General features: G+C 41.9%; 1 protein-coding gene across 1 annotated transcript in view; it reads right to left on the reverse strand.

Moving 5' to 3' along the window:
* Positions 1–25119, reverse strand: part of pcyt1ba (phosphate cytidylyltransferase 1B, choline a) — a 66217-nt gene extending 41098 nt beyond the window's left edge. The window contains exon 1 of the mRNA XM_043700757.2: positions 24796–25119. Within this exon, the coding sequence (XP_043556692.1) occupies positions 24796–24912 (117 nt within the window). The 5' untranslated portion in view covers positions 24913–25119. The remainder of the gene's footprint in view (positions 1–24795) is intronic.
* Between the last annotated feature and the right edge of the window lie 453 nt (positions 25120–25572).

Raw genomic sequence — 25572 nt, forward strand, 5'->3', positions numbered from 1 at the left:
TTTACAAGGGCCAGCCCAGGTTGCCATTTATCTGGATGACGAACCAATAACAGAGAAGACCAATAATCAGCACTTGGACAACATGGACATAGTGCTTAAGCATTTCTCCCAGGCAGGCGTATGCCTTAGAAGGGAAAAATATGTGTTGTGTGTGCCCCAAATGACCTACTTGGGTTACAGAGTCAACAAAACTAAGTTGGAAGATAAAGTGAGGGTGATCAAAGGATCTTAGGTCTTCCATTGGTTGTACCAAAGCTTAGTTCATCCATTGGGTTGATGAATTATTATGAAAAAGTCATATGTAATCTGGCCTCCCATCTTGGCACCCTTACACCAGCTATTGAAAAAAGGGTCAGCCTTGAAAATGGTCACATAGACAAAAAGTAGCCTTTAGGGAAATGAAAAGGCAACTATCATCAATGGCTCACTATGATCCTAAGCAAGAGGTGTGCTGATATTTGATACCTCCCTGTGTGGTATGAGGGTAGTGTTGTCTCACCTAACATACAGAAACACCTGATAGCGTATGCTTCCCAGACTTTGGCTGATGTCGAATATTAATACACCCAGATAGACAAGGAAGATTTGGCGGTCATCTTTGGTGTGACGAAGTTCCACCAATATTTTTACAGATGTAAATTTGTCATAGTAACAGACCACAAACCTCTGCTAGGATTACTTAAAGAAGACAAGGCTGTGTTACCCATGGCTTCTGGTTGAATTCAGTGGTGGACCCTTATTCACTGTGCATACAAGTTGGAATACTATCCAGGAAGCCAAGTGGCAAATGTGGATGCCTTGAGCCACTTCCCACTGGCAGATAAACCACCGGTGGTGCCTCCCCTGGAACAATATGTTTTAAACTTCCTGGACACCACTAGCAATATCTGACTGTGGAAACAAGAAGTAGCTATCCTGGCAAAACTAAAACATCTGGTGGTAGTGGCAAGGGGGTAGGGGAGTTTCTGAAGAGCCATCACAACCAGGATGGAAACCTTTCTGGACCTGGCGAGACCAGTCACCATCGAGGACGGTATATTACTACGGGAAGCGAGAGTGATTGTCCTGAGTAAAGGTCGCTGCCAGATACTAGATGAATTCTACCATGTGCATCCATGGGTTTCCAAAATGAAAATGTTGGCAAGAAGTTATGTCTGATGACCAGGATTGGATGCAGACATGGCCACATTGGTGAGGCACTGCCCAGAGTGCCAAGAAGGATAATTACCACTGGTAGCGCCCCTATTTTTGTGGAAAAGGCTGGGTAAACCCTTGATTTGGTTATACATCAGCTGTGATGGGTGGGAGAATTAATTACTTAATGGACATTGATTGTCCCCTTATGGGTTTTAATAGACCAAACAGTGGACAGACTGCTTGGTGCCTCCACTAGCCTTGTGAAATGGGAGACAGATGGGCAGGAAGGCCACGTGCTGCATTTTAAAAGTGACCAACATGCCCCTCCCCCCGTGACAACTTCCCCCCCACCGTCCCCCACACCCACCCCCATTTTCAAATCCAATGAGTGGGTACATAAAATCCAGTCTTTCACCATAGGGCAGCAGTTGGCTGTCAGGAAGCCAGGAAAGGTCCTCAATAAACAATCCTTTTGACCTTTGTGCTCCTCTTTGCTAATCAGCAAAAGGCAGTAACTCAATGGTGAACTCTAGGTTCTGCCAGAAATCATCCCTGAGACTCCAGAAATTGGGTTTATCATTAAAACAAACCAATAATGCTAATGCTGATTTACAGAAAAAAATGTACTATTTATATTTTACTTTAGCTGCTTTTGCTTTTAATTCAAACTATAAAAAAAATCCAAAGTATTTTATTAGTAAAATCTTGTGTCACCAAAGTGAGTGGGACTGGGATTTAGCTCCAAGTTTCACATAACTGGGCTTTTTAAAAATGTAACCTATTTGTCTAATCATCTGTTCAGACACCTCTGGACCAGGAAGGACTTAAACCCAGGCTTCTCAGGGTAGGAACCCTACCTCTGTGCCCCAAGAAAGCTAAAGTACATCTCATTGATCTGTTCAGAGATGTTACTGCTCACCTGTGGAGCAGGTGAGATTTAGACGGAGGCTACCCGGCTCAGAGGTAAGGTGCACTATCACCACACCACAAAGTCTACAAATCTGGACTTTGAGGTCCTTGATAATTCCTTTCAAATTGCAAAGCCAGTTTAAATTTCTGTTCAGCTTCAGTTAATTAACCTGTCCAGGATTGGAGATTTGGATCGGATTGCTTCCATTGAGGAGAATTTAGGCTGAACAAAGAGCCATCCTTTTGCATCAGGAAAGAATCAACCTTTTCTAATTTGGGAAACTTACAAGACTCTTTACGCAGTATTTATGTCCAGTATTCAACACAAGTCTATTTTGGTGTTTGTGCTCCATATGAGTTTCTTTTTTACAAGTTACTGTATCAACACATTCTTTGATTTCTTTCTCACTCATGCACTAATCTAGTTTTTCCTTAAATACATCTTGCTATGTGCCTCAGCTTCTTCATGCGGTAGCAAATTTCATATTCCAGCATTCCCAGAGAAAACTAATTTATCTGGTATTCTTCACTGCATTTAACAACGACTTGTATTTATGTCATATATTTGCAGCTGATATTTGGATTTTCTACAAACATAAGAACATGGCACCCAGGAACAAGAGTTTGGTCCTTCAAGCCTACTGCACTGTTTGATAAGTTTCTGGCTGATCTGATTGTGATCGCATCTGCACTTTCCTCTGTTACTCCATAACCCTGACATCCTTCTCTATCAAAGATCTAACAAACATGCCCTTGAAATAGAAATTAGTGACCTAGACTTCACTTTCTGGGGAAGAGATATCCGAGTGCAAAAAACCTCATTATCTTCATCTTAAAAGGGAGATCACTTCTTGTTAAACTGTATTCCCTACTTCTCATCTTGCCCAGGAAAAGAAACACCTTTTCAATATGCACCCATCTGGTTCACTTATATCCTTCAGGGAAGGAAATCTGCTATCCTTACCTGGTCTAGGATACATGGGACTCTAGCCCACAGCAATGTGGTCAAGCCCTAACTGCCCTCTTGGCAATTTGAGAACAGCAATAAATGCTGGCCTAGCCAGTGACGCCCACATTTCATGACTGAATTTTAACTGAACCCCTCAAGATCTTAAGGTTTCATTCTTCTCAACTCCAAAGGGCATAAACCCTGTTCAACCTTTTTAATCATAAATCTTTCATCACAGGAATGTTGTGGAGGTGCTGGTATTGGACTGGGGTAGACAAAGTTAAAAATCACACAACACTAAGTTGGACAATAAGTTTATTTGGAAGTACTAGCTTTCGGAGTGCTACTCCTTCATCAGAATTCTCAACTCATTCCTGAACTGTGTCTAATGTAATTGTATCCTTTTGAAAAAAGGCAGCTGAACTGTACGCAGCATGCCAGAGGAGGTCTCATAAGATCCTGTACAGCTGAAGTAAAAGTTTCCTATTTTTGTATTTCATTTCCCTTACAATAAATACCAACATTCCATTTGCCTTCTCAACCACTTGCTAACCAGACACTGACTGTAGGTGATTATGTCCCAGGATATTCAGATTCATTTGTATCACCAAGTTCTTCAATTTCCATTGATAATAATATAATCTTTCTGCTGAATTGGTAAGGCTGATTTCACCACCACTGGTCACAGGCATCCAGTCTGAAAAGCAGCTATCCACCACCCCCTTCTAACTTCTATCTTCAAGCCAGTTCTGTATCCAAATACCTAGTTCTCTCTCTGTTGCGTGTGATCCAACCTTGCTAACTAGTCTACCATGAGGAATCTTACTGAATGCCTTACTGATGTCCATACAGATCATGTTTATATAGATCACGTCCACCACTCTGCCCTCATCAATCCTCTTCAACGCTTCTCCAAAAACCTCAATGTAGTGAGACACGATTTCCCATGCACAAAGCCACATTGACAATCCATAATCAGTCTTTGCCTTTCCAAATAAGTCCACTTCAGTCGATTATTCCTGTTCAGTGTTCCACTGTTATGGGACCAGACCAAATCTCTTAAAATGTATGAAGAAGATAGCCCAGACCCGAACTTTTTCTTATTTTAAAGGCTAGTGACAGGGATTGCATTCAGATGCGATTTGATTGGTCAAACTACTTGATGTTAAGCAAAAAACACTTTATTCATGCACTGTGGTTAAAATATAGCAAAAGAAAGAAGAAATTGGAACACTTAATACGATTGGAAAACGTGATAGAATAATAGAATATTTAAGTGCTAAACAGTAACTGTTCCAATGCAGTAATATCCCAGAAACATACCCTTGGCAAAGACAAATTAAGTAAAATAGATTGTCTCATGGGCAATTCTCTAGTCAAGAAGGAAAAATATCAAGACAAAACTCAGAGAGAGTGTGTGTGTACCAGGGAGTGGTATACTGCAACTTCCACCCAGCTACAAGACACCAACAGCTGCTACTGAGAAAACTAAAACTAAAAATCCTGGTTCTGGGGGAGTTGACCTCACCCATTCAGGCTGTTTCTATTGTTTCAAATTTTTTTAAAAATCCCAAGGCTTCACAAGCTGTTTACATTATTGGAATCAAAGACAGATTATCTCTGTCTTCAAACCTCTCTTCAAAAGATAAAATACACTATCTAAAGTATTGTCAGACTATTAACATCAAATGTTGCTCAAAGTACCATATCTCCAGCACTTAGCCATCAGCTATCAACACTTTGACCTAACATTCAGAAATTTCAACTTTGCCTCACATATGCACCAGTACAGCCAGTCTCACATCCATACTTCGATGCTGCGACATATCTCCAGCTAGGCAGATTACTCAAATATATTGGAAGACACTCAATGCCATTCTTCTGACTCTCTTGAAGAACAATGTGCTGCATATATACTCAGAGCATCAGACAATTGTTGAGGTTGGAGTATGATGGCATCAACTAAGTTCTCCTCATGGAGCCACTGTTACTGAATTCATTTCTCTTGATATTAGATTCCCTACTGTGTGGAAGCAGGCCCTTCGGCCCAACGTCCACACCAACCCTCCGAACAGTAACCCACCCAGACTCATTACCCTCTAAATAATGCACCTAACACTATGGGCAATTTAGCATGGCTAATTCACCTGACCTGCACATCTTTGGACTGTGGGAGGAAACTGGAGCACCCAGATGAAACCCATGCAGATACAAGGAGAATGTGCAAACTCCACACAGACAGTCGCCTGAGGCTGGAATCCAACGTGGGACCCTGGTGCTGTGAGGCAGCAGTGCTAACCATTGAGCCATTGTGCCGCCCAACGAGAACATTACTGAGAACATTCAGTATACTACTCATTCATACCCCTTCTGAAATTCCACCTCATCTGCACCCTGCTCACTAGCAGGAACTGGATCCTCCGGAGGGAGGACAATATCATCCTCACCGTGTAACGTTACATGTGATGGGGGAAGGGACATGGGCACCAAGAGGTTGAATGCATTAGCAGGCCTGAGAGTCTGTTGTTACTGTGAAGGAACAGGGAACAGTCCGAATACAACTGGCACAGAATTTCACACAGTACTTGGAGGCCATCCATTCCAGCGTGGGGCAGGTGGCCAATTCTCTCAGAACACCCATGGAATCAAACATGAGCAGCAGCTTCTGGCCAATCTCTCAGCTTCTATTGTAGCACCAACAGGAGCCAATCAATGGAAAGAATCTGATAGAAGTCTCAGCACGGTGAGCTATGGCAAGATCTACTGCAGAACTGGACAGGAAATCCGAGGTTGATATTAACGTGGGCACGACTCACTTCATGTATCAGACACATTACTTGCTACATAGTGAGTTGCCAGTTGAGTGGGATGGGGAGGTGAGGGGGTGGGGGGGGGTGAGGGGAGGAGGAGGGAGGAGGAGGGGGTATTATTGCTGATTCAGCTTCCTAACTTAACAAATGCACCAAACAAGCCAGACATCATGAATTCTCACCATGGAAATCTGAGACTTCTGGTCAATTTAGCTCACTACTTGTTCTGGAGGACCTCCATGTTGGACACCAGACACTAACATTCCTGGGCGCCGGTCACATGCACTCAACTTCCAGTATCTGGTATATGCTAGATTCTAATAATGCTCATGGTACAAGTTTGATCTACTCACAGCACCCTTCTGCTCTTCAATGCTGCACCTTGGACTGCACCAACAACTATTATTGTAATGCTATAGCAAGGATACTGCACACTCAGGGATATGATCCCACATCATGGACAGGATCAGGCCACATCTCCAGCCTGTTCACTTGCTGTCATCATGCTCATCACTCAGAGACTACCTGAATGCTCACTGCAACCTTGCCTTGCATTGCCTTTTTATACTTTGCCACCTCAGCCAGAGATATCAGCATTACAATACTGCTATGTTTGTCATGCCATTTAGTACAGGCACAAAGCTTAGAAGCTTGCCACAATGACCAACAGGCCTCAGATAAATCAAAGTGGATAGCCTACAGTCAGGGGGACTCGATACAATACATCAAGGGCTGCCTCTGACAATAATTCAAAGGCTTGGACACAGAGTCAGCTGCTTGGGGTGGTCAGAATCATATTGTCCCCTCAGTAACTGCCTCATTAACAAAATGTTGGGCAACATACCATCCAACTTTCTCCCCTACTGTCCGCTGTTTCTCACCTAGAATAAGAGAGAGGCAATTATTTAGAGAGATGAAAGTTGGTGGCACAGCTGTTACTGTTGGTGCAGCTAGGCAGGTATCTCAAGTGAGTGTGTAGGCAGTGCAGAGTTATAGTAGGGTTGGGAGATTTAGCTGGGTGGGAGTGAGTGAGGGAAGATGTTTGAGGCCATTGCGAGAGTGATAGAGCATGGGCCTTAGTGGGAGGTGTGTATGATGGCAGAAATAGAGTGAGTACGTGGTGGCACTTTGCTTAGCAGATTGGAGAAGGTCATTGATCTTCTTCCTACAGTGCTAAGTATTCCTCCCACTGCATTGACCAGGGTGGCACACTCAAATCAGGCTGGCATGGTCTTATGTCATCATCTACATTACCGGTCCTGGAGGAGAGAGGAACCTCCAGGTTCCTGCTCTGCAAAGTGAGGCAAAGTTCCTTTGCCTGCCATGTGCAATTCAAATGGGGAGCATAATGACCTTTTCAGGAAGGTGTGAGTGTTGAAGAAACAAATTGGATTTGGGGACTGGTCATAATATTTTAGAGGACTGATTCAATTTATGTAACAATGTTTTAATAAATCATGTTGATAAGTCTCTTAGCATCTTTTAAAAATATATTTTTATTGAAAAAATAGATTTTTAAAAATGATTACAACAAATACAAAACAATGCAATTCAAAGCAATACAAAGGAAAAACTCACAAAAGTAAAAAAAAACCAACCCGCCGTCATGTACAAATGTATAAATAAAAAAGAAAAATACATAACAAAAAAACCCAACTAAGTATTTAACTAAATAAATAATAACCAACAACAAACTAATAATAGTAATAACTCAACTCAGCCAAGCAAGACACTCATATGTTCGCAGTTACTCGTCACTGGATATTGGAGTCATAAAACACAATCGTTACAGTTATATGAAAGCTCTTATTAGTGTGGCAGATAAATCTGTGTCCAGGTATTCCAAAAAGGGCTGTCGTGTCTTATAAAAATTCTCAGTTTTGTGATGTACCATACTTGAAAGAAAATCCAAGGTGATATGCTCCATAACAATCTTCCGCCAACTTGACAGGCTTGCGGGGGGGGGGGTTCCGGATACCCACGTTAGCAAGATATTCTTGCGCATAAAGTGAGGATGTTGAAAAGTTTTTTTTCTTATGCGCATCTGCAGGGAACACACTGGGCAGGCCCAGAAGAGGAGAGATTGGGTCCTTCTCCACCCTTACACCCAAAATCCTCTCCATTGCACTCGCCGCAGCACTCCAGTATGTCTGAAGCCTACCACAAAACCAGAGACAGTAGGTAAGGGTCCCCATGCCAACCTTGCACTTGGGACATGGTGAAGATGCCCATGGTTTAAATTTTGACAAACGGTCTGGAGCCAAGTGGACCCTGTGGAGAATCTTCAACTGTAAAGCATGGGTCCTATTGCAAACTGATATCTTCCTTGCATTTTCCCAAATATCTTCCCATGCTTCTGAGGAGACCTCAATGCCTAGCTCTCTCTCCCACACCCTGCAGAGTCGATCAAACTCATCTGAGGGGGCACCCCCCAATTGATTATTTCAAGTGCTGTCAGAAAGTGTACTCTTAGCGCTGAGCACCCTACTCTCTCTGTCAGATTTGTAGGGATCAGTCAAAAGTGTAGTCTTTTTTTTGAATAAAATCCCTAATTTAAATAAAACAAAAGAGGTCCCTATTAGATAGCTCGTATTTCCGTACTAACTGATCAAAGGACATCATTGTATCTCCCTCAAATAAATAGCCCATGCAAGGCACACTCCCAGTTGCCCAATGTTTGAACCCTGAATCTATCATCCCTGTTTGAAAAGCTGGCATACCCACGACAGGTGTAAGAGAAGATGTTTTGCCAGTATTGCCTTCCCTCTGCTGAATTGCACTCCATGTTTTAACAATATTAGTAACTATTGGGTTATGGCAATATTCCTTAACTGTCCTCATTTTGTCCAAAATCAGCAAGCAGATAAGGGGGCACCTTCCCTGGGAGGTTTCGATATCTAATCATATTTAAAGAGGGCCCCGACAAGCTCAATCACTCACATAGGATAAAAGCGAGCTTAATTGGTAGTTTTTAATGTCCAGGAGATCCATTCCCCCCAAGTCTGTGAGGCAATTGCAGTTTAGCTAATTCAATAAGGGGCCACTTATGACGACAAATAAAAGAGCTGAACCAGTCTCCTGAATGTTTGCTTATTGAAAATTGGGGGAGCAGACGTATAGGGTATAACAAACGGGGGGAGCATATTCATCTTAATAAATGCTATCCGACCTAACCATGATACCGGAAGCACCTTCCCATCTTTGAAGGTCTTGTTTGATTTTGTCAAATAATTGAACAAAATTAGTTTTGAATAGCTGATCCAGAACTGGAATAATGAATATACCCAGATGCACAAACCCCCCACCATGTCCACTTAAATTGAAATCAAGATTCACCCTCAAGACCTAGCATCTTCATAAGACCACCCATAGGCATGGCCTCTGATTTTGCAAGAATAATCTTGTATCCCGAAAAGACACTAAGCGCACTGATGTATTGTATCAGGTGAGGCACCAAAACTGTTTGATTTGACAAAAAAATTAGGACATTGTCTGCGTACAACAAAATCTTATGTAATTTTGACCCCACTCCTGAAGTTGATATATTGGGATCCCTATGAATGGCCTCTGCCAATCGTTCAATCACCAATGGTGAAAGGGAAAATGTTAAAATTGCTTGATCATACCCCATTGGTAATGACTGCAGTGAGAGGGTCATTGGAGAGAACCTTTACCCATCTAATAAAGACTTCGCCCAAGCCAAACTGCTCCAGAGTATAGAAAAGGTATGGCCACTCAGCTCGGTCAAATGCCTTCTCTGCATCTAGAGAAACAACCAATCCCTGTATTGACTGTTGCTGACATGCTTGAATTACATTAAGCAGCCTAACATAATTGGAGGATCTGCGGCCCTTTATGAAGCCCGTCTGGTCCTCTTTAACAATAGAAGGAAACACACAGTCTCCAGCCTTAACACAAGACTCTTAAATGTGGACTTTAAAATCCTAAGAGTGAAACGGTCCTGTACGAAGCACAGTCCTCCGGGAATAAGCTAAACATTGGCGTCTCTCAGAGATTGTTGGAGACAATCATGACTGTATGAGTCATTGAACATGTTAAGCATGAGGCCTGACAATATGCTTATAAATTCCTTATAAAATTTGGGAAGTCCATCAGGACTGGGTGCCTTTCCTCTCTGAAGCTGCTTCATAGCCTCCTTCCCCTTTTGCTTTGATAAGGCGGCATTGAGAAAAGACTCTTGTTCAGGGGATCATGCCCAGGAACTCCAGCTCCTTAAAAAAAAACTCCATCTTGGCCCGGCCCTCCCCACAACCCTCAGACTAGTATAACTTGGAGTAAAATCTCTGGAATGCCACATTAATCTTTTTGGAATCACGTTAGGTTCCCAGACCCTTCCCTAATTGCCATAATGGCTTGAGGGGCACTCCTTTTCCTGTCAAAATATGCTAAGTATTTGCCTGGCCTGTCATCATGCTCATATAACCTTTGCTTTGCAAAAGTAAGCTCCTTTTTTGCTGTCTGCGAGAGCATGGAATTCAATGTAGACTGCAGTACCATAATCCTCTGTAGCTTGACCAATGAGGGCCTGTCAAACTAAGCCTTCTTTGCTGCCTTCAACCGTGCTTCAAGGAGATGTTGCTGCTGACCCTTCTGCCGCTTCCTACTGGAAGAGTAGGAAATAACTAACCTTCTGGCATAGGCTTTGGCAGTTTCCCAAAGGACAGACGGGTTACTAGCCGAGCCTGAATTAATGTCTAGGAACACTCTAAATTCCCTAGAGAAGTACTCCACAAACTTATTATCCTTGAGGATAAAGGGATCCATTCACCAATGCCTTGAACCCACTGTAACATCCTTAATCTTGACTAAGAAGTACACTGGAGCATGATCAGAGATGGTAATATTACCAATTGTACAAGATGCCACCAAATCCAGGGTTGCCATGGGGGTCAGAAATAAAAAAAATCAATCCTGGTATGACATCTGTGTGGTTAGAAAAAAAAATGTAAAATCCCTGCCTGCAGGGCCGAGACGCCTCCAGACATCTATCAACCCTAATGCCATATACAGATCCACTAATTGTTTAGTTTGTACAGAGGATATTGGGGGGCCTTTGGGCAACCCTGTCTACCGTGGGATCCATAACATAGTTAAAATCTCCCCCATACTGATAAGACAGGACTAGAGACTGATAGATTTAGAGAACGCATCTACCAAAAACTTGAAGGGATGGGCCAGAGAGCAATAAAACATTTAAAACACCAAGTTCTTCCCTGTTTATCAGGGCTTTGAGAATTACCAACCTTTAACACACTTTAGTAATTTAAATGGGAGATTCCTCCTAACCAATATAGCCATTCCCTTACTTCTGGTGTTAAAAGATGAAGAGTAAATCTGATCAAAGCCATTCTGTCATAGTTGCAAATGCTCCCTATCATCCAAGTGTGTTTCCTGTAACAAAACAATGTCCACCTTCTCCTTTCTAAGACTCAAAAGTACCTTCTTCGTTTTAATTCGTGAGTGACTCTCCTTGATATTCCAGGTACACCATTTAATCAAGTCATTAGCCATAACCTTCTGTAGTAACATTTTAAATTCCACAGAGGAGGCGCTCAAATTACATATCCCCAAGTTTTAGTGTCCCAAGATCCATCGAACATAAAAACTACATAAACTAAAACCACTACATTTAACAAACCGACAAAGATATCAAAGATTATATACAACAAAAACCAAAAACAAACCAACATATAAAGCGCAAACGTTGCTAAATAGGGGAACTCACCCCCTGCCCAAAGGGGGCAACTACCCATCCCAAAACCCAATTTCCCATCCCACTGCCAAGACTGCAGCCAGGGCATTTAAATACCTGAACTGGGTATAAAGTGCCTGTATGTAGGCATCTAGCCATCCCAACCATTTTCCCTCTTCTGAGCTAGAGCCGCACAGTAAACAAAAGCAGCAAAGAAAGAAAATATACCATGAAACAGCAATGTGAACAAAGAAGTTTTTTTAAAGAACAAAGCGGTAAATACCCCACCCATCCTTTGGTATAACTTAACTTAGAAATTAAAAGTACACATCTCAATCGCCACCAAACATAGTTTAAACCAGATTATTGCTGATAAAAAAAAGGAAAAGAAAGCCCCAACTGGACTTCCTCTGTTTTTTAAAGAAAACTAAACAAAGACATAGCCAAACAACACTACTACTTATACATATTATACTGTTCAGAATAAGTTAATTCGTCCACAAAGTCTCTTGCCTTCTCCAACTTGTCAAAGAGATGTACAGATCCAGTGACTCGAAGTACCACTGGATACCTCAGGGAATACTGGATCCCAAGCTCCCTCAGTCTTCTCTTGACACCGTCATAGGATTTTCTTTCCTGCTAAGAAGTCCTGGAAGAACATGATTTTAGAGCCCTCATAAATTAGGGCCTTCAGATCCTTGCCCTGGATTCTGGAAGCTTCCACAATTCTCTCCTTATCTCTATAATGATGAAACTGCACCAAGAGAGGACAAGGGTGTTGACCCAGACCCGATCGCCACACTATGACCCAGTGTGCCCTCTCGATCTTCAAGCCTCTCATTGCAGTCTCCCAGTTAAAGAATTTCGGCAACCAGTCCACAATAACTTCCACTGATCACTCACCTTCCTTACCTTCTGGCAGACCGACATTCCAAGTATTTTTTCTCCTGATCATCCACTTGTTCATGCAAATTATGGACCTGCATCTCCAGAGCTTGGATCCTATTCTTGGAGGAACTGGTATCAGCTTCCACCACTGTGACTCTGTATTCAACCTCATCAGTCTTCTCCAGGTCTCCCAGCTGTTGTTCATGCTTCTGCAGCATGATAGAGATCGGGACCAGCTTCTCCTCAATCTGCTTACCCAACATCTTGCGAGACTTCGCAAGCTCATTCACCAGGGCCTGGTAGTATTTGAGTCCAAGGATCCTGCAGGCTGGGCCGCGGACCTGGCCTCAGATGCTCCTCCTCCCTTCTTCAGTATCTCTGAACGGCAAAAACGCAGGTAAGTTGATTTTTCACAGTTTCCTGGGACTTCACGACCTTTCCAGAGTCCCAGGATATGGCAATGGTCCAGGTTGGGCGGGTTAGAAGTTTGTCCTGCTTGTGCTGTGGTGCAGAGCTCTGTAATGCAATCCTCCTAGATCGCTGCCATCTTGGATCCTTCTCTTAACATTCTTTTAACATTCTTTTTTCCTCTGTATATGACCCAATGTATTTCTCAGGCCCCTCATTTATCACTAATTTTAGCTTTGTAATGTGAATTGAATTGATTTTCAGAAATATCTGTCTGTTTCTCCGTGAACCATTAGAGTACCCCTGGCCTATTTGAATATATCCTTCTATTGCTTCTCTTTTATAGTAGGTAGTGTTTCCATTCAGTTTACCCAGACTACATTTCCATGTCATTATTCTGCAATTTATGCTTCCCCTTTGAATCAACTGTTTCATGCCTTTCTGCATTTTCATCTTAAAATTCATGTTATGACTGTACATTGCCTTATCAGAGAGGGTGCTAGATGATGTTAGAATTAGGCATTGAATTGTCCTGGTTTGAAATATCCAGGAGATATAGAGTATGAAGGCAGGAAGAAACATGGTGTTATAAATCATGTCTGGGTGGACATCAACACCAAATTTAATCTTAGTAACAATACAGCAGTCCAACTAGTCCATTATGGATTGTTTAAGTGTGCTGTGTGCTTCAGAGGAGCAGTCACATGAGAGTACAAACACTCCTCCAACATGAGACATGTGTTTCTTAATAAATCTATGAATAAACCGTCATCCTTTAATCAGAAGAATTTTATTTTATTCTCCAAGTAATGTTAGTCCCGAGGTGATGTTCAATTGCGAGAATGAAGGCTGTTCAAGTGCTTCAGTGCAATCAGCCAAGCTCCTCAGAAATACTTGTTGATTCTTGCTAGAAACCTTCCATCAATAACACTGGGGAAAGGAATCTCTTAGGATCTTCCTAAATTGCTTCTTCTTTTGCCTATGTAAACATTCTCAGTAAATTAATTCACAGCATATAAAGTATCTGAGATGTCTTAATCCAGTTTAAGTCAATGCCCTCAAGAGGGTAAAGCAAAATTTTGCAAGGGAAGTCTGGCCATTGCTATCAGGCAGATAGCTGTCATCATGGGATGCCAAGGTGTATGATAATGGGAACATGTACTGGAACAAGTTAAGTGAATTTTCATTGGTTACCCCACCCATCCAAACTCCTCTCTGCAGGAGTAGGAAACTGCAGCTTCTTGCTTCCTAATTACTGTTGCAGTCATTCTCTTAAAAGGAGGACTTAGATATGCAAGTTAACTTTGGGTTTCTTTCAACAACCTCAGTCTTAGAAGACTAGCTGAACAGAATGCTGTCTGATACGCTGTCCTGGCTCAGTCCCACACTCGTTTAATATGTACAGAAAATAATCCACCTTTATACGTATACATTGTTTACTGTAGGAGAATGAAACATAAACAATGTTCTTCCATACCAAGTCTTTCGCTTATCCTGTCTACAGGAATATATTTACACTCTAGTCTGCTGCCAAGGCTGACACATACCTTTAGGTGTACAAGGGTAATTTCTGCTGGTGTGGCCACCGACGGTTTTCAGGGGTATGGTTAATTTGAGATAGTCTGACACCTGTTGCAATCACTTTTTATAAAATCTTATTTAATTCCCAATATAGTACAACAAGTAAAATAAGACTGAGAATCGTCCTCAAGTAAAAATTCTATCTGTGAAATTCAGCTCCTGATCTTTCAGCAGGGAGTGCTGTTTGACCTTCAAATTGAGCCAGCAATATTGGACACCTTTTGGATGAGGGTGTTAGCATCCATGCTGGGATTTTGTAATGTTGGTTTGATGCCTACACGACCATTTTACAGCTCAAAGCTCCGGTGAACACCTTTCCATAACCTTAGCAGCAGGAAAGAGGATCCCACTGTACTAGTTAAAGGGATCTTCAGCTTCTTTCAGATTTGTTAACAAGTGGCACAGTGGCTCAGTGGTTAGCACTGCTGCCTCACAGTGTCAGGAACCCAGGTTCGATTCCAGCCTTGGGCGACTGTGGGGAGTTTGCACGTTCTCCCAGTGTCTGCATGGGTTTCCTCCTACAGTCCAAAGATGTGCAGGTCAGGTTAATTGGCCATTCTAAATTGCCCATAGTGTTAGGTGCATTAGTCAGAGGGGAATGGCTCTGGGTGGGTTACTCTTTGGAGGGTTGGTGTGGACTTATTGGGTGTTTCCACACTGTAGGGAATCGAATCTGATATCTAAACACTTGCAATATTTGGAGAAGTGGTCACCAGTTTCCAGAGTTGTTTAAAGTAGTTGTGTGAATGAATTTGTCATGATTTTGATGATTCAATACAAACTATTTGCTCACAGTTTGTACCTACGTGGATGAGACCATAACAGGGAAATGAGCAGAGACAACACTGAAAGAGCAAGCTGCTATGGGGAGGAAGGAGAGGAATGGAGAAATGGAAGAGGAATGGGGCTGTATGATGTTCAATACAAAAGTAAAATACTGCAGATGCAGGAATCCTGAAATTAAAACGGAAAATACTCGGCTGGTCTGGCAACATCTGTGTAGAGAAACATGTTGACGATTGAAATTTTGTTCCTTTCTTCGTGACAAACCAGAAAGTGAGGAGGAGGAGTGGGGAGGAGGGTGTACCTTTCTTCAGTGCTCTGTGGGATGCAGCACTGCAATTTACAGGGGTCAGGCAACACATTACTTGCCATTGGGGTAGCCTTTCTTAATCAGGGTTGTCCCCCACCTCCCCCCCCCCCCCAAACATCCCCAGAGCTGATGACGATTTGGTGGGCCAGCAGGTCAACAATCCCAGTAGTGCCAGGAGAGATTGTGGCCATTGCTGGAACAGCAGCTAGAAGAGGGCCACATCATGGAAGGAAGCTGCCCTCCCAACCGAGTACTGTAAGTGGAATTTGGCAGGAATCAGGGTGAGCTAGTCATGAAGGTTCCAGCAAGACAGGGATGCATTGGTGAAGGCACAGAGTAATATTGCTAGATTAGATTCCATGCAGTGTGGAAACAGGCCCTTCGGCCCAACAAGTCCACACCGACCCTCTGAAGAGTAACCCACCCAGAACCACTTACCTTCTCCCTACTAATGCACTATTACTATGGGCAATTTAGCCTGGCCAATTCATCTGACCCGCACATCTTTGGACTGTGGGAGGAAACCAGAGCACCTAGAGGAAACCCACGCAGATACAGGGAGAATGGGACGGCACGGTGGCTCAGTGGTTAGCACTGCTGCCTCACAGCGCCAGAGAACCGAGTTCAATTCTCCCCCAGGCAACTGTCTGTGTGGAGTTTGCACATTCTCCCGTGTCTGCGTGGGTTTCCTCCGGTTTCCTCCCACAATCCAAAGACGTGCAGGTTAGGTGAATTGGCCATGTTAAATTGCCCAAAGTGTTCAGTGCATTAGTCAGAGTTGCTCTTTGGAGGGTCGGTGTGGACTTGTTGGGTTGAAGGGCCTGTTTCCACACTGTAGGGAATCTAATCTAAATCTAATCTAATCCACGCAGACAGTTGCCTGAGGCTGGAATCATACCCGAGTCCTGCCGCTGCGAGGCAGCAGTACTAACCACTGAGCCACTGTGCTGTAAGAACCACTGGCATGAGTGGGTGCGGCTCCCTCAGTTCAGCAAATAGGTGGCCCCACTACGATTCACTGCAAGGCTACATGGCGGCATTCCCATATACAAGGCCCATTCACCATTGTAGCAATGCCAATGGCAGATGGAAAGGGTCTTAATAGGAATTAATTGGTTCAATTGGCTTCGGGGAGGGAGGGTAACATAGATGGAAGATGACAGACATTCTGCCATCCAACTTCCCTCACTATTTTATGGATCTTCCAGCCAGTTCCTAGCGGGCTGATAAATCCTGGCCCAATGTTTCAGGTTGATGGCCTATTGTCAGACCTTTCAAGAAACAATTCTCCTTAGTCATTGAGTCAGACAGCACATAAACAGACCCTTCAGTCCAACTCATCCATGCTGACCAGGTGTCCTTAAATTAATCTAGTTCAATTTGCCTACATTTGGCCCAAATCCCTCTCAACCCTTCCTAATCATATACCCATCCAGATACTTTCTTGAACCTCAGATGTAACCAGTCTGTCACATGTTGCTACTCTACTAAGGATGTCCTTACAGAAATATGTCCATTTCTACAGTCCTAACTGCAATGTCAGAGCTGAGTGAGGATGACATTGCCAGTGGCTGTGAAAGCAACCATGGTAATGAATGTTTAAGTGTTTGTCTCCTTCTAGATATTTACAATGTCTCACAATTTGCCATTCATTTCACTAGGTAAAACCATTGAGGTTCTGTATTCTAAGAGAGCGGAGTATATTTCTTTTCTTCCCAGAGAGTAACAGTAGCAGTGAGCACATAGCTTCACAATGGTTGCTGGCTTCACCAATGGTGCTGTGTGACATTGACTGTCTTCATGTCATTTTGGGAATATCACATGGTAACTCTGACATGTACCAAAACTCAAAGGATTCTAGCTGGTTTGTATATCAGCAAGGGCAAGGGATTCTTGCCTTATGGTGGCATTGTTCCCAACTCTGGACCAGAAGGGTGAAGTTCAAGTTCAAGTCTCATTTGCCCCCATGTGTGTTATAGCATGCCTGCATAAGTTGATTAAGAATAATTTATCGTGCAAGTGATTACCCAGTGGCCTTATAGCACTCAGGGAAGATGCTGGTGTAGTAACAATATCACTGAACAGAGATTCTGCTTTCTCTCGACTGTGCTGCCAGACCTGCTATAGTTTCACCAGCTATTTCTGTTTTTGTCTCAGATTTCCAGTATCCACAGTTCTTCGCAATTTATTTTTTCAATAATATAAAGAGTTAATGCTTGGGGGACTCAAGTTCAAATCTCAGTTTGGTGTTCAGTGAAATTTAAATTCACTTAGAGTCATAGAGTCATACAGCTGTACAGCACAGAAACTCATCCATGCTGACCAGATATCCCAAATCAATCGAGTCCCATCTGCCAGCATTTGGCTCATATCCCTCTAAACCTTCCCTATTCAAATACCCATCCAAATGTCTTTTAAAATGTTGTAATTGTACCAGCTTCCACCACTTCCTCTGGCAGCTCATTTTACACATGCACTACCCTCTGTGTAAAAAAAAGTTGTCCCTTCGGTCCCTTTTAAATCTTTCCCCTCTCACCTTAAACCTATGCCCTCCAATTTTGGGGTCCTCCACCCCAGGAAAAAATCCTTGGCTATTCACCCTATCTATGCCCCTCATGATTTTATAAACCTCTATAAGGTCATCCCTCTGCCTCCGATGCTCCAGGGAAAACAGCCTCAGCATATTCAGCCTCTTCGGATAGCTCAAATCCTCCAACCCTGGCAACACCCTTGTACATCTTTTCTGAACTCTCTCAAGATTCACAACATCCTTCCTATAGCAAGGAGGCCAGAATTGTATGCAGTATTCCAAAGTGGCCTAACCAATGTCCTGTACAGCCTCAACTTGACCTCCCAATTCCTGTACACAATGCACTGACCAATAAAGGGAAGCATACCAAATGTCTTCTTCCCTATCCTGTCCACCTGTGACTCCACTTTCAAGGAGCTATGAACCTGCACTCTAAGGTCTCATTGTTCAGCAACGCTCCCCAGGATCTTCGCATTAATTGTATAAGTCCTATCCTGATTTGCCTTTCCAAAATGCAGTACCTCACATTTATCTAAATTAAACTCCATCTGCTACTCCTCAGCCTATTGGCTCATCCGATCAAGGTTATGTTGTACTCTGAGGTAACCTTCTTCGCCATTCACTATACATCTAAATTAGGTATCATCTGCAATCTTATTAACTATACCTCCTATATTCACATCCAAATCATTTATATAAATGATGAAAAGCAGTGGACCCAGCACCAATCCTTATGGCATCCTTACCGCTGATCACAGGCCTCCAGTTCAAAACGCAACCCTCCACCACCACCACCCTCTGTCTTCTACTTTCGAGCAATTCTGTATCCAAATGGCTAGTTCTGCAAATATTCCATGTGAACTAACCTTGCCAACCAGTCTGCCATGAGGAACCTTGTTGAATGCTTTTGTGAAGTCCATCTAGATCATGTGCACCCTCTATCTTTATCAGTCCTCCTTGTTACTTCTTCAAAAACCTCAATCACATTAGTGAGACACAATTTCCCATACACAAAGCCATACTGACTATCCCTAATCAGTCCTTGCCTTTACAAATACATGTAAATTCTGTTCCTCAGGATCCCCTTTAACAAGTTGCCCAACACTGATGTCAGGCTCACTGGTCTGTAGTTCTCTGGCTTTTGCTTACCACTCAATTTTTAAAAATCTGGTATTCAAAGCTAGTCTCAGTAATATATTGTTGTGAAAATCCATTTGGTTCACAAATGCTTTTTAGTGAAGGAAGTCTGCCATCTTTACCTGGTCAGGCTTGTGTGTGACTCCAGACCCACAGCAATGTAGTTGACTCTTAACTGGCCTATGAAATGTCCTAGCGAGCCACTGAGTTTAAGGGCAATTATAGATTGTTAACAAATGCTAGCCTTGCCAGAGAGCCCGCCTTCCTAGAAGGAATATAGAAAAATTTAGTTATGATGCCTTCATTCTATGACATTTTGCTGGGCCATGAGAACAAACCAGAAGGTGGCCATAGCTTGACAAGAGTTATCTGTGACGTTGTGGCTCATGAATTTGTACAGAGCCCCATGTGCACATGAACAACATGTGCCGGTGCTACCACAATTGGGGGGTTTATAGTACCCTCCTGCTGCCTGGAAAAGCACTGACCTGTGCGACTGTCAAGATTTGTGGTGGTATGCTGCATGCTGCACAGCTTCACCACCTTGATCAGTTGAGGAGGAAGGAGGTGGAGAAGATGGAGAAAAAAGAAAAAGAAAGATGAAAGGAGAAGGAAGGCAGCAAACAGTATATCCTCCCTGGAGGTACCAACCAAATCAACTCAATCAATTACCATAGCAGTAACTACAACCCCAATTCCTCATTCACCAGCAGTCCCACACTTAACTTTCCATTTGCTACTCACTGTCATAGTATTTATGTGGCCACAATGCTAAAATAAACAAATAATATTGAGATGTAAGGTGTGTGATTTATATATCACATTATTTGTTTTGAACTTGAATTTTTGAATGTGAACCAGTGACATATGGATTTACTGTGTGTCTGAAAGGATTTGATGATTAATTATAAACATGTCTATAGCCATGGTGATTTCTTTTAAAAACAATCTGAAAGATATAATTTTGGAGGCTAAAGTGAACTTGTGAATGTTTAGAAGTGAACAACATAAACAGTATTGTGCATTAAGAATTCAGATAGAGGATTCTGGAATTTTTGTGGGGCTTAGGTGAAACACCCATAGCTCAGAAAGAAACTGTCTTTTTTATTTTCAGTTTGGGTAGTTCTGTTGTATACTTGGATGAAGTTTGATCTGTAAAGCAATTGCTGAGAAAGGGACAATACAATTTAGAATAGTTAAAACTATATTACCTTAGTGCAGGAGATTCGTTTAAAAGTTCCAGATCAGAAGCGTTTGGTTCTGGAGCTGACAAAGTCTCGGTTACATGACAAATTAAGATTGGGCTATCAGTTTCGCCCCATGGGGAATTAAAACCACAGATAAGTCAAGTCCTATATGAGATAAAGAAGGGCATTCACCTTACTGTTGGAATACTGAAATGAAATACTGTTGGGATTAATAGGAATTTATTTTTATCATGAATTTTGAAATATTTCAACATTTGCTAGATGGAGGTGATGGCCTCCTGGTATTGTCACAAGACTATTAACCCAGAGGTGCAGGTAATATTCTTGGGACCTAGGTTTGAATCATGCATGGGTGACGGTGAAATTTGAATTCAATAAGTATCTGCAATTAAGAGTCTAATGATGACCATTATTGGAAAAAAATTGATCTTTAAATACCCTTTAAGGAAAGAAACAGCTTTCTTTACCTGGTCTGGCCTATACATGTCTCCAGACTCTTAAATGATGCCTGGGCAATTAGGGGTGGGCAATAAACGTTGGTCACTCAATGATGACCACATTCAATATATTTTTTTAAAAATGTACATAGTTTAATATTTTCTATATTAATCTATTTTTCATAATAAACATCTTTTATTGTTAAATCCAAACCTGCAGCATTGCATGCTTATATTTCAGTGAGAGATCACTTCATCAAAACCAAAACAAATGATCTATAAAGACAGGTTTCAGTCTGGGATCTGATGTGTCCAGAAATATATATTCCAAACTAAATTCATAAATTGAACAAGTCATCACCCTTCCACAGTCGCTTTGTGCATACCTTGTGGATGTTTTTCCCTGCACTGGTGATCCTTTACAGTACTACCCCACTTGGCTGCCCTACATTTCAGAGAAGCCTGCTCACTTTCAGTGGATGAGATGTTGCAATCCTAGTTTTGGACTCCTCTACCTTGGTATGGAAAACATTAGTGTGAGCTGGCTCATTGAATGATAATAGCAAGAGCACTGGTAGATCGACAGAGTAGGAGGATGAATCCTGAGAGAGAACCATTTCATGCACCATGGAATCACTGCCACTCTCCTGGATCAATGCTTCAGCAATTCTAGAAATCTGGTTGAGAACAAATTGTTGGAGTGCTGGGACAAGCTCCTTTGCACAAAAGAATCCATAACCATGGTGCCAGCCATCTGTGTTTCCTACTAACCTTGTACTTTGCCAGTCTGTACTTCCAATACAGCATCCAGACATTATCTGGCTTCTGTTTGTGCTGCAAAGGTTGCTGAGACATCAACCATCATGGATCTGTAAGTTGCTAAATGAATGAGTGCCAGACTTCTCCGAGTTTCTTGATAGTGACAATATGCTTTCTGGCACGTCTGCAAATGCATGAAGCATTTCGGTGTACATTTCTAACGGTCCTCTTCTGTTGGCCACCCAATTTACATTCTCATCTGAGTCTTCTTCAGTCGATCTCATCGTGACCCCAACTTGCAGTGAGGTGTAACTAATGCTACCTTAGCTCCTGGCCCAGCTGCAGACTACTCTCACCACACACAGTCCAGCTGCTAAGCTATCCACTAAAATGCACACAGTTTCAAAATCTAAGATGGTCCAAGGAAATGAGAGCAAGTGATGGAGGATCTTCATCATGACATTCTTCCTGTTGTTTTACCACTGCCTGGTCAGGTTGCAGTTCTTGAAAACCTGAAAGGAGAAAGGTATAAGGGTAGGGTTGCGGTGAAGAGAGTGGTGAGAAACCACATTGTATATGCTCACACAATTTACTCCTTGTGAACCAGAGGAGATTGTAAACTGAATGGAAGTGGGACATGACAACACAGTCATCTTCTGTGGCTTTTGTTTTACCACTGCCCAAGGTCTCATTCATGGCTGTTACATTGATTTTGACCACCGTTTTTTCCGCAGGGACAGGGACACGCAACTGTGCCTGTCTGTTGCCAGTTAGACCCAGTTGACTCTGGATGTGCTTTACTGTCCTGCAAGTGAAAGGAACTTGTGACAATGAGTGTAGCTCCAGGAATTTGGGTGATGTGATTGGCATGTGTGAATTGTATCAAATGTGAGATGTCCATGCAAGGCTTGTAAAAGTCTCAGTGTGATGAGACACATGAATGTCAGGTATAATTATGATTATTAGAGTTTATTGATACGTCTGTGATGTTAGTCGGGGTATTGTGCATCAAGCAGTGTGCCAGGCCAGTTGTGCAGTGGATGGGATGTGGCATTTGAAGATTTGCTGGTCTTGAATATACTTGAGGTATTAAATGTTTTGAGATATTGCATCCAGATACTGAGGGATGAACTCCTAGCCATTGGTCTCCACAGCTAACTGACCACATTCCTTTTGAGAAGTTGGTCTGAAAAACCTTCTGAGGCCCTGAGGTAGAAGACATCCCTCCTGTTCTCCATTTCCTGCACCAAAGTTTGCAGTATCAGAAAATCTTGAAGTCCACATTCTGCCATGTTGTACCATTCTTGTCTTTTCCAAGTCACTATCAGTTGTGGCATGATTTCCAGCATCTGCCAAAGCCTCAATGCATGACTCCTTTAATGCAGACTAGTTTGAACTTGTATGCATTTCTCATAGTTTTGCACATCCTTATCAGGCATACAGCACATTTAAATAATTGGGCAACTTGACGTTGTGCATAGGATACAGGTTAAACCTGCACCATGATTTTAACCTCTGTTTTGGGGCTTTATTGAATTTTTGCATCTCTGAGTTGTAATCATTTGGTTACAGGTGACAGAATTGTAATGGTTATAAAATTAGACAATCACGTTTTGACTTCCATTACCTAGTTTTTATAACGTGGACTTCTCACAGACTGAAATGGTTCTTAAAACAAAGACAATTGACTTAAGATGGTCACAGTGATTACCTGAGCACCAATTGAGCCAGCTCATAAAACCATCAATAAAGAAGATCCAGCCTTAACTGAAATGAAGCTATCCTCAACATGACTGAACTAATCACTTAAAAATGTCTCCTGTGTGATTTGCATCTTTCTGGAATTTTACTCCAATACAATAGAAGTTACCAATAGAGTATCCAGCTTGAAAAGGAATGAAACCAGACACCGAATGCACAAATGAACTGCATTTCATAATTTGGCTCATGGGCAAGCCAGACAGGAGAAAGATGGATTCATAATAGCTGAACTGAAAGTCTTGCTTTCTCTTTCTCTCTATTTACATTCTCTCTTTCCATCTCTCGCTCTCCTACTTGCTGTGTCTTTAAGTCTTACAAAAAGATAAAACAAATTGGAGAAACATCTATTCACCAAGAACTGAATGATACAACCTAATTTCACCACTGCTGAGGAGAAATGTAATCAATTAAATAACCATATCCTCAGGTTAAACAGAACACCTCAGAAGCTCTAAAGACTTTTTAAGGTACATATTCTTGATGCTCCTTTTTATAATAAACACCCTTCCCTCTATTATCTGTGCACAATTTTAGTATTTTCAGGTTCATTAAGTAATTAAATTTTGTTTTCTTTCATTCAAGAAAAAACTGAGATGTGACTTTATGTTTTTGAACTGCCAAATAGATTTTCAGTGAAGTAAAATATAGGTACTTGCTGAAAAAAAGTACAAACCTTTGTTTTCGCTAACCAAGGAAGTTGAAAGGAGGTGCATTGTTTCATTCCTCCTCACCAGGTTATAACATTGACCATTCCAATTTATTACTCTAAATCAACAGATACTTTTTCTTGTCTTAGTGAACTCCCACAATTTTGTTTAATCATCAAAGCTCAAACAAAAAAAAGAATTCTGCCATTTGTTATTCCTGCTTCTTTATGTTACAAATGACTAATTTTGTGTCTGATTTGTTGGCTTCTTAATAATGTAAGCTTACATAAATGACTGAATGCTTACAGCTGATTTTTATGAACATTTTGAATCTGCTGGCAGGACTTTTAATCCATGACACCATTTCAATTTTGCATGAAAATTGGAGATCAGGGTAATATTGATCTATTGTACATTTGTTGTGCATTTCCCTAAAATACAATAGCCACAGCAATTTATAATGTTAGCTTCAAAGGAGCATTAATTACTGAAGTGGTTAAGGGAAACACTGATTATATTGGAAACGTTTGGATTTTTTAAACCTCTAAGCATCCCCTTGGAGGTCATGTTTTTTTTTCTTTCACAGTTATGTATTAATGTAGGAGCAGCTGTGAATGCTGTCTCCCAGAATAATTGGCATGAAAACAATGAAGCTGTCTAATTCACTGGCCACAGTGAACACACAATAAGGCACAGCAAACAGAAGCACTGTTTTAAACCTACACAGAGGATCCAGTATTGTTGATCCTTTACCCCGATTAAACTATTTGCCATCTTGGTATTTAACTGCCATACATACGTATCACTGATATCTATTATTTGACTTACCGTACGAGGCTGAGGGCAGGTATGTTCTATTTCCTCCATCGTCTTTGATGGAAGCTTATAACAGGAGGATTTTGGGATACCTTCTAGTGACTCAGCATCAAATTTAAGAACTGGCATGACCGAGGAAAAGCTGCTGTCTCCACAATCTAATTTCACCGATCACTTTGTTGTCCGTCAGTTCCTTTCTTCCCGTGCTGTTTCAGTTTTAGTTTTCACACCCCCAGGGAAACGTGAACATTATTCTCTCATATAAGCTCCAAGGCAGGGCCTTCAGCTGTCGCTATAACAACCATTCAGTAGGTTTGTTACTACCTCACTAAGCACAATAATTTACATATTGTGCACTGGTTGGCTGTTTTCACCATGGGATGAGAGTAAATGCTAGGCGCATAATTCTGGTGCTGTACTGGTGACAATGATGACTACAGCCTGGGCCAAGAAGTTGGCAAGGGTGGGGTGGGTGGGAGGGAGTCAGTCAAAATACAATTGCACAGAAGCCGACTTCAAATTCCTATACCAAATCAGAAAATTGAGAACAGCAAGTAAAGTGGAAATCACTAATAGAGTGTCTTCCATGTGATTGTCAGCGTTGTCACAGTGGCTGTACTGCGCTGAATCAAATGTTTGAATCTTTAATAGTAGTCGTAGCTGCAGGCAACAATATTGTCTAACAATATTAGCTGATTTTATTAAAGAAAATAACTGACTGGGCATTGTCTTGCAGGAGCAGCAAAGGTGTCGGCAGCAGGACCTAGGTGAATGACTCTTTCACTCAGA

The sequence above is a fragment of the Chiloscyllium plagiosum genome, unplaced genomic scaffold (genome assembly GCF_037043375.1).
Source record: "Chiloscyllium plagiosum isolate Xiang-an unplaced genomic scaffold, Cpla_swu_hap1 HiC_scaffold_12, whole genome shotgun sequence".
Taxonomy (NCBI): domain Eukaryota; kingdom Metazoa; phylum Chordata; class Chondrichthyes; order Orectolobiformes; family Hemiscylliidae; genus Chiloscyllium; species Chiloscyllium plagiosum.